The 14941-nt window shown below is 50.3% G+C and overlaps 1 protein-coding gene across 1 annotated transcript in view; it reads left to right on the forward strand.

Moving 5' to 3' along the window:
* The window catches only part of smurf2 (SMAD specific E3 ubiquitin protein ligase 2), a 44879-nt gene that overhangs the window by 12293 nt on the left and 17645 nt on the right, over positions 1-14941 (forward strand). The window contains exons 2-4 of the mRNA XM_056583546.1: positions 9436-9474; positions 10056-10164; positions 12769-12902. Of these exons, the coding sequence (XP_056439521.1) occupies positions 9436-9474; positions 10056-10164; positions 12769-12902 (282 nt within the window). The remainder of the gene's footprint in view (positions 1-9435; positions 9475-10055; positions 10165-12768; positions 12903-14941) is intronic.

Here is a 14941-nt window from a genome sequence, read left to right on the forward strand (position 1 = left end):
CGGCGGCCGTACGGGATTAGCACATTTACATAAATTGGTTTGTTAAGGAGTGGTTAAAGGGCCATTTGAACACCGCTGTGGTGGAGCGGTCGGTACTGGCGCTGCTCGCTGCCTCTCTGGGGACGCTTCGTCCCAGGGCTCTGACTCAACCAGCTGCTGGTGCTCACCCTGGAGGCCGTGGGATGGGGATGTGTGGACCTGCAATGTTAACGCTAGCATTAGCTAGTGGCCCCTCCATATGGAAGCATGTTTAGCATTAGCACTCTCTGTACCTGGACATGAGGTCGGTGGAGCCGCTGCGTTGGCTAACCCAGTCCCGCGGTATGGGAGTGTGTGTGAGCTGCTATGTTCTGCATTCGGATCGGCGGTCTCCTCCTTCCTGACTCTAGCAGACAGAAGGCTCTTCTGATTGGTCCGCTGGGTCATAACCTGGAAGCCATTTAGACTCTATTTGCTTTCGGTGTTTCCTACAAAGAGACAACGCTAGTCTTTTGATATTTTCTGGTACGTTCTTGAACACAACACCCTGAGGAAAGGTAAAACGGTGCAGAGCGACTTCTGTGACCTGGTTCCCACTGGAATCGGCTGAGGGAAGCCTGGGTTAGAGCTGGGAACCAGAGGGTCTTCACTGGTCTCTCTCTCTGTTCCCACACGCTCACTTCCTCTTGCTGTTACTGGTTACCCACAAACTCACTCCTCTCTATTGCACAATTCTCTTAATCTCTACCTCTCTGTACTTCACTCGTCTCTGTCTCTGTCTCTCTCTCTCGCTCTCTCCGTCTGTCTCTGTCTCTCATAGGAGGACTAGGATGCAGGACCGTGCTCATTTTGTTTTGGCTGGTGATTGTTACCATAGTAACGGTCTCCCCTCGTCAGAGTTGGGTCACATGACCGGTCTCTTCCCCAGGTGTCTGCTGGGGTTCATTGATTCTCAGGCACAGTGGGGCTCTTTGTGCACTGGTCTCTCTCTCTCTCTCTCTCTCTCTCTCTGTCTCTGTCTCTGTCTCTTTTCCGTCTACTTGCAGCCCCAGAGAAAGACGTTCCTTGTGGGGGGGATGAGACGGATCATGTTGTGTTTTTTAATTGGTTTTCTAGACTAGTTAGTTACGGTTCTGATGAACCTTCACCAGTCCTATAAGGTGAGAACGTATCTGCAGGTCTTATTCAATTCAATTCAATTCTATTCTCGGCCTTAGTTGGAACGTAGAGAAAGCAGAACTCTGCCTCCCTCTGGTCAGTCGTAGCTCTGAACGTGGTGCAGCACGTATCACATAGAATATCATTGCTGTGCACTGTGATAGATAGGAACCGTTCAAGCAATGCATCATGGGAATACCCATCAGAGAAGTCTGCGTGGATCCCCTCGACATCGTTACAGGAGACACAACCTGGTTCAATCACTATCACTCCTCTTCTTGTGTGCTCTTATGCGCATAAGAGTCTTGAAGTGACGCAGGTTGGATTCCCAAACCCATTCCTTCTATTCTATTGTCCTATCAACCCGAGGAACAAAAAGCCCATAAAAAGAGATTTTGCAATGATGAATCATCGTGGAAAAGAGCAAACATTGTTATTCAAGAGAGGCTTTATTTAGATCCATTGCATCACATTTGAAGGACGTTTGAATGAAGTGGAGTTGAGGACAGCAGGCCCTGCAACCAGACACGGCCGTGCTGTCTTACAAGCAGCGCAATCATCAAGATAATGGGCATTTAGAAAATGTACAAAGATAAGAGAAATTAGGACGTTGGCCTTCTGTCGGGCTGGGTGCTGGGGAGGCTGGTTCAGCCCGCAGGTGTGACCGGAATGAAGATCCAGGAGAGCACAGAGAAACCCTTCTCTCAGACTCTCTAGCTCCATCATGCAGTCACCATGGTAACAGGGGAACTTCGAGGTGTGTGTGTGTGTGTGTGTGTGTGTGTGTGTGTGTGTGTGTGTGTGTGTGTGTGTGTGTGTGTGTGTGTGTGTGTGTGTGTGTGTGTGTGTGTGTGTGTGTGTGTGTCAGACAGACAGACAGACAGACAGACAGACAGACAGACAGACAGACAGACAGACAGACAGACAGACAGACAGACAGACAGACAGACAGACAGACAGACAGACAGACAGACAGACAGACAGACAGACAGACAGACAGACAGACAGACAGACAGACAGACAGACAGACAGACAGACAGACAGACAGACAGACAGACAGACAGACAGACAGACAGACAGACAGACAGACAGACAGACAGACAGACAGACAGACAGACAGACAGACAGACAGACAGACAGACAGACAGACAGACAGACAGACAGACAGACAGACAGACAGACAGACAGACAGACAGACAGACAGACAGACAGACAGACAGACAGACAGACAGACAGACAGACAGACAGACAGACAGACAGACAGACAGACAGACAGACAGACAGACAGACAGACAGACAGACAGACAGACAGACAGACAGACATATTCACAGTTTCACCAGTAATAGCTGTAGGCTGGTATAGTAGTTCTGAGTCATGGCAGCCCTTCCAGAATGCCTGTTTAAAATGGATGGATGTGATGTCGATGTTGCAGCACTATGAGGGCTGTACCGTGTGTGTGTTGGTCTGAAACCATATGGCCCAGGTCCAAGCTGCAGGGCCCGTCCAAAAAATATAATAAATAAAAATGTTTACATAAACCGATGCTGGTATGGACTGGACATAACAAGGGGAAAGTGTCCGATCAGCGTCTTGGGCTCAAGGTTGTGGCGTGGGGTCAGGGTGTGGTCAGTCACCTGATGGTTGAACACCTCGCTGGGCTGAGAGGTGAAGGGCGGCGACTCTCCAGAGTCGGATCCTTCCCGTTTATTCATGTAAGCGCCTCGAACCATGAGTTAGGTTTAGGGTTAGGGTTAGAGAGTCCCTGACACTCTGTTAGTACACGCACGTCAGAGCGCTGGTGCTACCCCCCATCACCTCTGTTCGATGCCTTACCCGGGACCCTGTTTACGTTGACATTAGTTTAGATTGATTAATTTAATCCATAGATTCTGCATCCTCCTGCACGTAGGGAGGCTGTGTGGGTCCAACAGGATGCTGTAGTGATCTGAGTGCAGCAATCAACCCTCCTTCCTGTAGCAGGCGCCCCGGTCAGAGCGGGTCGTTGGGTCTCGTCCAAAGAGGAGCAGCCAGGTTGTCTTGACTCGAGGCCCATTCCGTCCTTCCTCTTTCCCTCGTACCCCCCGGAGCGAGAGAGCCCTTTATTTGATCGGGTTCTGTATTTGCCAGGCTGTCTGGACCCATGTCACTCTGGACGTCTCTGTCCGAGGCCACCAACCAGCTGGCAGCGGGATCACCATGGTAAGGTAACAGGGCATGGCCTGGCAGTAGGATACGGGAACCGTCTGGGTTTGTGAGGACGGGGGACAGGCTGACCCGTTATGTCCTGTATACCTCAGAGTGGATCATAAAGATAAGGTGGTTCATCAACGGCGCTGTGTTCTCCAGCAGGGCAGCTTTAAAACAAACACCATCAGCTGTGGCTCGAAACAGTCTGGCTTGTTGAACATGTTTTAACCTGGAAGTTGGGGCTGTGGCCAATTGACCCCAGGTCAGGATAGGTGGGGGGGGTCCCCTACTTCAATATGGAGCCACAGTAAACGGAGTGGGTTTGACAGTTGTCCAAACCCAATCCCTATGGTGTTCACGTGCTGATGGTGGACTTAAAGGCCCACTATGCAGGATCGGACATTTCTTCGCTGTTTCTTGCTTTGCGCACACACTTTTCTCTACACAGCGCCCCATACAGCTTCGTAGTAGATATTTTACAACACTGTCGTAATAACTCGTTGACGACCCTTCCCCATGCACTTCTACGCTAGCCTTGTGCATTTGTTTTCAAAGAAGCCGGCGAATGCGTGGAGCCATGTCCGAAGTAGATGCTCATAAAGTGTAGACAAGGTTATACATTTTTTAAATGGTGTATTTGTATTTCAATAAACATAAATATATAGATATATACTTTTTTATAGTTGACGGGGAGAATTTATATCCTAGATTATAATCGTTTGATCTTTGGTTGAACAGAACAATCAGTGTAAGAGTGTTGGCCAACATAATAATCTAAATAAACAAGAACCTGGATTCGGGGATCCAGCCTGTATCTGGGGGACGAGACAGACGAACAGCAAAACACCCATGGAAACAAAGGTGTTTCCATGGTTGCAACCAAGCAAGCTAGAAACATACAGGGCTCACAACAAGACGGTCGAGAAAAAACATTTTTACAGGGCTCACAACAAAATGGTCAAGCAAACACATTTTTACAGAGACTATCAACATCAAGAATACCACGAAGACAAAGTTCACCCAAGGGTACTTTCAATTTCAAAAGCAACACGGCCAAGTCTGCGTCTGATTTGCAGTCTTCTTTTTCTTTCAGTTCACGCTATTCCTGAAAAGCTCGCCCAACGTTTACTCGTATCTGGCCTCTCTGTCAGTCAGTCTCCCTTTTCTCTTCTTCTGTTCCTCCGACATTGGGTTTCTCTGTCTCTTTTTAGTCTGCTGATCTATGATGAATGTAACAATCCCTTAGTTACTTGTGTTTATATCGAGCCGGTTCCGTGTTTGGGGGTCTGTGCCGTAAAGCAATTCGTTACTTCGCGAGACCCGAGACAGTGGGCGGCGGGTCGCCGGCAGAAACAACCGACCAATCGACACAACGACCAATCAAACAAAAATGTATAATAGAACCATCACAATGACTCTTAACCTGTTATATTAAGGTAAATCAAGCCAAAACAGTTGCATAGTTCCCCTTTCCCTCGTGTCTGGTCTCTTTTCTGGTCCAACTTCTTTTTATTCTTCTTTTGTTCCACCGACAGTCGCCTCATGGGTCCCTTATCAGTGGATTGATCCATGATGAATGCAACAATTCACCTTTCGCTAAGCCCCGCCACCCTTGCATTCATTCATTCCCTTTTTGGCTCCGCTGTGATTGGCCAGTCTGCGTTCTAGGGTGTGGCTTAGCGAAAGGCGAATTGCCTCGCAACTAGCTGTTTATATCTAGCCGGTGCCATGTTTGGGGGTGTGTCTGTGCCGTAAAGCCATCTGACTACATTTTCGAGGCGCGATTGGATACTTCCGCTGCATCACATACGGATTGTGACGGTCCGAACAGAGCAAGTTGCATCTTCGCTTTTTCCTTGGAGAAGCGACAGGGGGCAATGAAACACCCGCCAAACGACCCAGAAACGGTTGTAGAACGATCAGAATGACTCTCAACCTGCATAATTAAGTAACTAAAATTGTTGCATAGTGGGCCTTTAAGTTTGCCGTATTCTGCTGATCAATGCATTCCCTGTTTACATGACTTTTATTTTTGACGTTATAAAACAGGCATGTTTTTATACTCAATATATTGTAAAGTAACTTGTTAAATTATGCTGTTAAGTAACTTATTTTAAATGTTTCAGGTTTGCTTTCCAAGAGGCTGCCTAGCCTTCTCTAGTCTTTAAAGGAGCATTGCACCGGTGGAGGCATGAATATGTATTGAAATTCGGTCCTATATGTAGTCGAATAATAAAATAAAATTCTAATTTGGTGCCGTCTTGACCGAGAAAAGGCAGAAAGTGACTTTTTGGCGCTTGTGGATTTAAGACAACAACTCCCACCATGCACCACGATGCACAGCTTCGCTGGCCACTCCCGCTGATCTAGATCAGTGGGTCCCACCCCCTAGTGCTTGTAGTCTTACGAGAATCCTCCCCTCTTACACTTCCTATTTACTTCTACGCAAAAATCATCATATTGCGTCATCTTAAACAGGAAGTGTTGGAGATCGATACGGATCTCTCCAGTCTCTCCAGAAAATAAGGGATTGATGCACGACCATTCAAAAATATGAGTGGGTTTTTCTAACGATACAAATCTTAATGGAAATGGGTGATGTTTCCCTTTAATGCTTTCACCTCTGCAGTTCCGTCTTCGGTCACTAGGGGTCTCTATGGAGCACATTGATTAAGACAACTCTGAAGAAGCTGTTAACCTTTATTGTTTTAAGGGTATTAAAATGTACCAAATTCATGAGCAATTCTATTTTTAGAAGGGATATCGACTTTTCTTGTTATCCCTTAATAATACCCTATCAATATACTAATTAGTGATCATTAATATCTTAAAATGTTGAGTCATCAAACTGTCCAATACTTTTTGTTTTATAGAAGTTGTATCAGTATTCTTTAAATATGACCGGTATTTACTCCCAGGGGGGAGTAGTTGGACTCCAACCCTTCAGCTGTGTGTGTGTGTGTGTGTGTGTGTGTGTGTGTGTGTGTGTGTGTGTGTGTGTGTGTGTGTGTGTGTGTGTGTGTGTGTGTGTGTGTGTGTGTGTGTGTGTTCCACTGAGCGTTTCCACCAGGCCAGCATTCTGTGGCACAATGCACACTGTGTTTACTAGAAGACTGTCAACAAAACGCTGCTCCTGCTCTGCAGACAGCAGCATTCCTGCCTCGCAGGCTGTGTGTGTGTGTGTGTGTGTGTGTGTGTGCCTGTCTGGTGTGTGTGAATGAGGCAGGCTGTGTGTGTGTGTGTGTGTCCTCCCTGACAACTCGTGGCTCCTGCATCGTCAGGTTGAGCCGATCATCTCAGGACAGTAGAAGCTTCATCCCCAAACCGCCCCTCTGGGAGGAATAAAGAACTTCTCTTATCGCTCCATCGGACCAGGAGGTCAGCCCTTCTTCCCAAGACCAGCTCCCACATTCTCCTGATGAACGACCAGAACCGTCCAACTATTCTCCAGAGATTGCGATGCACGTTTGGTGTTGATGAATCAACGTTTAGAGAGGAGAGTAGCAGCTTCTCATATCTAACACCGTGAGACCTCATATCTCATACCGTTTGTGGCTCAGGAGGTAGAACAAGTTGGCTGGTTATCAGAAGGTTGCTAGTTGATCCCTGGCTCCTCCTAGCATGTCGAGGTGTCCCTGAGCAAGACACCTCACCTTGAATGCTCCTGACGAGCTGGCTGTCGCCCTGCATGGCTGACACCGCTGTCGGCGTGTGAATGTGTGCATGAATGGGTAAATGTTGGTCAATATTGTAAAGCGCTTTGAGTGGCCACTGGTTAGAAAAGCACTTTATAGATGCAGAGCATTTACCATTTACCATACCATATTAATGGCGCCTACTGATGTTACTTCTAATTGCTCGACGGTGCCGTCCCCCTCCCCTCCCCTTCCAGCCGCTCCTCCTCTGTGTCTCCAGCGATATGCGCTGGTCTGTTCCACGTGGCGCCCGGCCGGTCTAATTGTAGCATGGGGCCATTCCCCGGTCGCCCCGCTGTGGTCTGGGTGCAGACGCGTCCCGGGAGGGTCCTGTTGCTCCGGGTCATTCCTGAGGGATGCTCTGTAGGTCTGTCTGGCTGCCTGCGTCTGAGATCCGGTTCCTCAGACAGACAGACGCTATTCGCACCGCCTGCCCACGCTGCTGTCGTCGTTCCCTCAGACGCTGGAGTTAAGGTCTAGAGTTTCACTGGTCAGATGTTCGGGCAAACAGCAGACCTGCCTACAGGTCTGTATTTGAGTGGATAAGGGAGGAAGTCCGTACGGAGGAAGGTCTTCTTATGCATCAAAGCTGCACCGAGCTTTCAGTCCCCGCGTATTGGCTGGAGAGAACTCCACCTCATCAAGGTTCATCAGTCTTCTGTGGTCTGCGCAGCATTAAGATGTGTGTGTGTGTGTGTGTGTGTGTGTGTGTGTGTGTGTGTGTGTGTGTGTGTGTGTGTGTGTGTGTGTGTGTGTGTGTGTGTGTGTGTGTGTGTGTGTGTGTGTGTGTGTGTGTGTGTGTGGAGATGTATCCCAGATGGCTGAGTAATGAAGTGTCTTCCTCTGTAAGCCAAGTTGTTCCCAGCCATGTTTGTGGTAAGGCATTCTCCCTCCCTGCCGCACACCCACACACAGACAGACATTCACACCAATACAGATACACACATACCAATAAAGATACACACACACACATTCTATCATTCATTTATTAATGGCGCCTACTGATGTTAGACGTTAAGTGTGTGTGTGTGTGTGTATTTGGCCGTGTCTGCCCTTATTTCTCCTAGTTATGCATTGTAGTTCCCTTTGGTTGCTCTCTCTCTACCTCGCTCTCTTCCTCTGTGGTTTAATAAACGGGAATCCACTGCTAACATGCAGTCATAGTATAGCATCAGTGCTACACACTCCAGAACAGAGGAATGCTATGGGGCTACAGGTTGACCACGGCCCAGTCACTGTCTGACCAGAGACTCCAGACTCTAGACTCTGTAATTCAGGAGTCTGGAGTGCTTGGTTCTCAGCCAAAGGGGGCTGGTGTGGTCCCAGCCTCCTTTGAGTTACTGTCTCAGTGCAGCTAGAATCCCTGCACCTGTATTCAGAAGGTCCCTTTGAATAGAAGCCCCCCAGTGCAGCTCCTCCTCAGAACACGGGCTCCTCTCCTTCTCCGGGGCGGCCCGGGCACATCTGTGGGGCGGGGGGGTGAATGCAGATCTGCTGGACTAAGACCCAAGCCTCCGAGCACTGTAATGAGGTCATCTCCTTCCAGAGCTATGACTGACAGACGTGTATGTTACCGGCTTGACAGGCGTGTATCATGAGTCGCGTTACTATGGCGGCGTGTGTGAGTCCCTTCATAGCATCGGTTCCCCGGGAATCGAACCCTGGTCCCAGAGCCGGGGCAAGGAGGGGCTGGGTTTGCGTCACTGGTTACAGCCTGCGTCTCTGTTTCCATGCAGCTTCAGAAACACATTAAAAAGCGTTTAAAAAGGCGGGGATGGATTTGCGATTGGCTTATGATGTCAGGACAGGAAGTAGAAGTAAATACCATGGCGGTGATGTCATGGCAGGCACTGTGAACTGGTGCTGATGGGAGGGGCACTGGGCCGCCGGTATGCAGAGTCTGTCCGACGGTCTCGTCTCCAGAGGGGCGGAGTCCATGCGGAGTCCAGAAGTAATGCATCAAGCTTGATGTTAGACATGCTATCGTCAGTGGGAGGAGGAGTTATCCTCCATCGGTTCCCTGCTGACTTTAGGACCGCAGAGTCGCTCCAAGCTTCCACAAAGACTACAGACTCACTTGGTCAGAGTTCACCGAGACTCTGAATAGCCACCCCCCCCCTTACCCCCCCCCCATCCCCCCACACACACACACATACCCCCTCTTACGCACTTATTGTATGTTCTGCATCCCTGCATTTAATAATAGTACTAAGCATCGTGTAAAACCTTATCTCAGCAGTCTCTGTTGAATACTGGGAATAGGTTAACCCAGTGCCCACAGTGATATATTGTTGTTTGTAATTTCTTCTGACTAATGTACTTATTGTGAGTTGCTCTGGATAAAAGCGTCTGATGAATGCCCTGAATGTGAACGTTAATGTGTACTGACTGTCTGTGTTCTCCTCTTTCTTTCAGTGCTCTGCGCCAAAAACCTGGTGAAGAAGGACTTCTTCCGTGAGTAACCTTGTCTGCTATGCCTGTTCTGATGTCTTTATGACTGTAGACTGAGGTAGGCGCTGAGGAAGGGGTCAGCCCTCAGTGGGGAACCAGGGAAGTCTGGGTCACTGAGCATGCTCGCCCTTCAGCGACCTCTGACCTGGGTCATCCTGTGAGGTGACCCGTGCTGGGTGATGTTTAGGACTGTTTGGATCTGGGCTGTCATGGTGAGTCAGCATCACCCCTCCCACCACCATCCAGGTGGTTGCCATGGTGCCCATTCCTTGCATTCTCAGCGTTCCAGAGCAAACAGTCAGCCAGTCTGGCTGGCTGCTGTCTCTCCCCACATGTGTGCTATTAGCTGACCGGTCAGGGGCGGGTCGTCTGCACGGAGCTTATGAGTAGCTTATCAGCAGGAACACATCGCTGTCTGTGCTCCCTGGTCACATGTCATTAACCCGGGGAGCCCGTCTGTCCAGTTTGTCTAGGTGTGTCTGTTTGTTTGCGCATGTCTGTTTGTTTGTGATGTTGTTGGGTTGTGTAAGTTAGTGTCTGTTGGGTTGTCCCTAGGGTGTCTCTGAAGGTCTGTGTGTCTCCAGGTCTCCCGGACCCCTTCTCCAAGGTGGTGGTGGATGGGTCGGGCCAGTGCCACTCCACCGACACCGTCAGGAACACCCTGGACCCCAAATGGAACCAGCACTATGACCTGTGAGTGCCCCCCCCCCCCCCCCCCCCCCCTCCCAGTCTACTGCAGCGCTACAGGCTGACAGCTACTGCAGCCGCACTTTGTTCACAGACAGACAGACAGACAGACAGACAGACAGACAGACAGACAGACAGACAGACAGACAGACCGACCATGCTAACACACCATACAGACAGACCATGCTAACACACCATACAGACAGACCATGCTAACACACCATACAGCCAGACAATCAATGCTTATTGTCTAAACATGCTAATACATGGGCGACGGACAGACTATGCAAACACCCTACCCTACACCCAAATGCACACAGACCTAGCTAACAGGCTATGTAGCTAGCCCCAGCCGGTGTCCTAACCCGTTGTGATGACATAACGTCAGGCTAAAAATGGCCGCCGGGACGGAGCGGACCACGCCAAGACAGCGGGGGGGGGGTTACGTGTCGGGCCGTAGTATTTTCCGTGCATGACCAAAGCACATGCACGGAGCACTGGAACACCGGAGCGCTGGAAGGTTCCCACAGATGGTGTCCCGGCGGGAGCAGTTGAGGGAGAGAGAGAGAGATTCCAGTAATTTTCCAGCACACACCCCCCCAGCAGGAATAGGAAGAGAGAGTCTCTCGATTTGTTTGGTTGCCACGGATACAACTGCCACTCTATGGTTGGGTTTTAAACTTTTAACTTCACCCGATGACACATACACGCGCAAGCGCGCACGCACACACACCCGGGCCGTCACATGACCATCTTACATCACACAATCTCTGTGTCTGTCTGAGAAACATAAAGTCTCTGGTCCTGATACGGTCTTCTCACTCTGCTCGTTGGTCTCTGGAGCGGCCGACTGTCCCCTGGCCGCCTCATAAAGTCCCGGTCACATTAAGCCTCGTTAGATAAGGCTGGAGCGGTTGACAGCGCTTCACGTCTCCGCCCTCCAGGCAGGCTGGCAGTTAATGAGCCGTCTGGTGAGAGACGACGGGACCGCAGGTCCACCAGAGGAGAACCTCTGGGTGATGCAGCCCGGTGGTGAGGAGGAGGTCTCTGTCTGGTCAGAGGTCTGCAGGTCAGGGTCTTAATGACCGAGCAACATGTCTGACCAACCAGGGGGTCTCAGACAGGGGGGGGCTACATTCGACCTATCTATCTACTTTCTCCGTACACAAACCCCTGTTTTTAGATTGCTAAAGGCTGCCTCCTCAAGGTTTTCCAGGCGTTTATGTGCGTGCTTTATGGCTTTCAGACGCTATTAAAAGCCTGTATCCAGACTAATGAGCTGCATGGCTGTGAGTCAGCTCTGGTTTAGTAGGGCTGTGATTGTAATGCTTCTTTTCCCATTCTTCTAAATGGAGCGTATGTGTGTTCTTTGTTACTCCTAGCTGCATCTAGCTAGGCCTAGACATGCCTGGCTGAATCTAGCTTACCCAAGCTACTCATGTAGGCTCATAGGTGGTCCTAGATCATCCTAGCTTATCCTAGCCACTTCTAGTGGCCGCTAGCCGCTCTGAGATGCTTTCCAGGCAGTTTGTGGCCGCTAGCCGCTCTGAGACTCTCTCCCAGCCCAGAAGCCTCTTGGCCCAGAATCAAACAGTCTGGGCCAAGAGGAGGAGGAGGAGAACACGGAGGAGGAGAACACAGGGGAGCCTCTCTTATAGAGGGAGAGGCTGGGGCCGCTCAGGGAGGACAGGAGGAGGAGCAGGAGGAACATGTGAAGGAGACGATCAGGGAGTGGAGGATGAATAAATCCGAGTGCTGAATCAGTGTCTGTGTGTCTGTCCCGTGCGCCTGGCTCTTGTTGTCTCCTCCCCACACCTGCATGCTGGGAATCCACTCCTGGGGAGCAGCCACTTCCTGCTCTGGGGCTGTTTGTGAGGGCCTGCAGCTCTTCCCTCTGTGGTCATAAAGAGCCTCTTGAGTTTCCCTCTGAGTCCGTGTTCTTCCAGGTTCCTCCTCCATGTGAAGCTGATCTATATCAGCATGAAGAGCAACAGGATGGAGAACATCCCAGTATCAGTCAGGCTCTGACCACCTCATCAACCAGAGCAGACTGGTTCTCTTTGTCTCCCGAAACGAAGCCAGAGGAGGTGACTCCGCCCCTAAAAGGATGTTTCAGTGATTCTAGGCCGAAACATAAATGATCGCATTCATCTTATCTTTCCTCACGATCCGCTAGCTGCCCGCCCCATAAGCAGGCCGTCAAAAACCTGCGTCTGTAGGAATTCGGCGCTCCGAGATCGTACACAAATACAAATGGTGCAACCAACCACTCAAAACCAAAATAAATAGTATTCTAACCAATCAGCGACAAGGGGTGGGTGCTGTGGGGTTTTGCGCTGCGTGCATGATAGTTTTTACTGGACGTACGAAACACAGAAGGGAGGGGCGTACTGGCTCTGTTTGTTTGGGATCTCGTTTCAAATACCAACAGAAGTGACGTCACCCAACATCGCTGATACAACCTTTAATGTGATTGGTTTGCGTCCCAGGCTCTTTGCCACCTCCACGCAGACTTTGCGTTATAACAGGGTCTGACTGCTGGAACCCAGAGGACCTATGATCCGGATGACATGTGACCCATGTGACCTATGCTCTAACCCCTGTCTCCAGGTACATCGGTAAGGCGGACTCCATCACCATTAGTGTGTGGAACCACAAGAAGATCCACAAGAAGCAGGGGGCGGGCTTCCTGGGCTGCGTGCGGCTGCTGTCCAACGCCATCAACCGCCTCAAGGACACGGGCTGTAAGGACACACACACACACACACACACGCGCACGCACGCACGCACGCACGCGCGCGCGCGCGCGCGCACACATTAGTGCAGGGGGAGGGCCGCTTGGTGGGAGATACCACCATTTCTCCGCCCTTTTTTCTCTATTTGTTTTCCTCCTCTCTGTTTTGCTCCCATCTCCCCACTAGGGTTGTCGCGTGTGGACATTTTCACACCGAGTAATACGCTTGTGTCATTACCGGTATAAACGGTATTAACTTTGAAACTAGGTCAACCGCCATCTTCTCCGTCAACTCTCCTCTCACACTCGGTGACAGCGGCTGGCTGCGCGCCAATTCTCCGCGTCTTATAACGTTCTATGTATATAATATATCATAATATCACGGCCAAAAGCTCTGTTCGCCTCCGGATGGCCGTAGTGCGGGGAGCTCACGTAGAGATTGGGCTTTGTGGGGTTTGTTTACCGGCGTTGCTATGGTTACCGGTCTTGTAAGGAAGTGCGTCTATTCTCGGCTCGCCAATTCTCTTCCACACAGAGCAGAACTGTGGCCTATTCTACACATTTTAATTTTCTTAATTATAATTATATTATTAATTTTTACTGAATTCGTTTTTTTATTACTGAAAGAAAAAACAAAAAAAAACTTGGTGTTGCCGGCGTGCAACACCGAGTAATCGGTGTTGGCCTCAACACCGGTAACACCTGTAATACCGTATACCGCGGCAACCCTACTCCCTACACACTCACAGACAGACTGATACACACGCAGACAGACTTGGTAGATCTCTCCAGAGTCTCTAGACTTTGGCAGGACGCATTATCCGTGTTCATAGGGAGTGTGTGAGTGTGTCTGTGTGTGTGCATGGTGGGAGATACCACCAGATCACAGTTAGAATATATACCGAGCCCTCTGTGGTGGACCCCCCCCTCCCCCCCCCTGGTGGGGGTAGTTCCCTAGAAGCCTCTGTCTGAACGCTGCAGGAAACCAGAGGGCCTCGCCCAGCTGCAGGAGGTAGACGGCTCTCCCTCTCCCCTCTGCCTCACCCCTGCCGCCCCCCTCCCCCGTCCCGGCTCTCCCCCGGTCTGGCCCGCTGTCAGACCCCAGGAGACTCTGTCTGGTCCCTGTCTACGGACGAGGCAGGCAGGAGGTCTAGACTAGAGGGTCTGTGTGGTCTCTCCCTCCGGGACTAGCAGACCGGTCTCTAGGGTCTGTGTGGTCTCTCCCTCCGGGACTAGCAGACCGGTCTCTAGGGTCTGTGTGGTCTCTCCCTCCTGTACTGGCAGACCGGTCTCTAGGGTCTGTGTGGTCTCTCCCTGCCGGACTGTGTTGGCAGACAGGTTGTTTGTTTGTGGGTTTTCGAGATGCACGTCGTGGACAGCTGTGGCGGTCGTGTCCTCTCCTCCAGTTCCTGTGTGTGTGTGTGATGCCTGCGTGTGTGGTTGTTAAGCTGCCTGTTTAGTCTAGACATGCATCCTGGGTTGCTGTATCTCAGCCAGACACCGGACCTTGCGATGGTTGGTGGAATCAGTCTGCAGGAAAACCCCTTTACACTGACCTCTCTCTCTCTGTCTCTCTGTCTCTCTGTCTCTCTGTCTCTCTGTCTCTCTGTCTCTCTCTCTCTGCCGATCATTCTGGCACTCTCTCTCTCTGTCTGTCTTTCTTTATTTGTCCATTTCTATTGAACTCACATCTCTCTATCACTTTCTTTCCTTTAACTCTTTGTTTATCTCTTTTTCTCTATTTGAGCATCTATTCCATGTTGTTCTCTGTTGTGTTACTATCTCCATACACAAACTCCATACACACACACACACACACATTGTTTTGCACTCAATTACACAGGAACTTCACACACACGCAGCCAGACTTGGTATATCTCTCCAGAGTCTCCAGACTTTGGCAGGACGCTGTGTCCGTGTTCAGAGGGAGCGGCTGTGTGTGTGTGTGTGTGACCTCTCCGCTGAACCCTCGTCTCAGACAGAGCTCTTTATGAACCATGGTGCTCCACACCGCGCGGCACAACATCTGCTCCACGCGGAGCAGGAGAG

The sequence above is a fragment of the Gadus chalcogrammus genome, chromosome 2 (assembly GCF_026213295.1).
Source record: "Gadus chalcogrammus isolate NIFS_2021 chromosome 2, NIFS_Gcha_1.0, whole genome shotgun sequence".
NCBI classification, from domain to species: Eukaryota; Metazoa; Chordata; class Actinopteri; order Gadiformes; family Gadidae; genus Gadus; species Gadus chalcogrammus.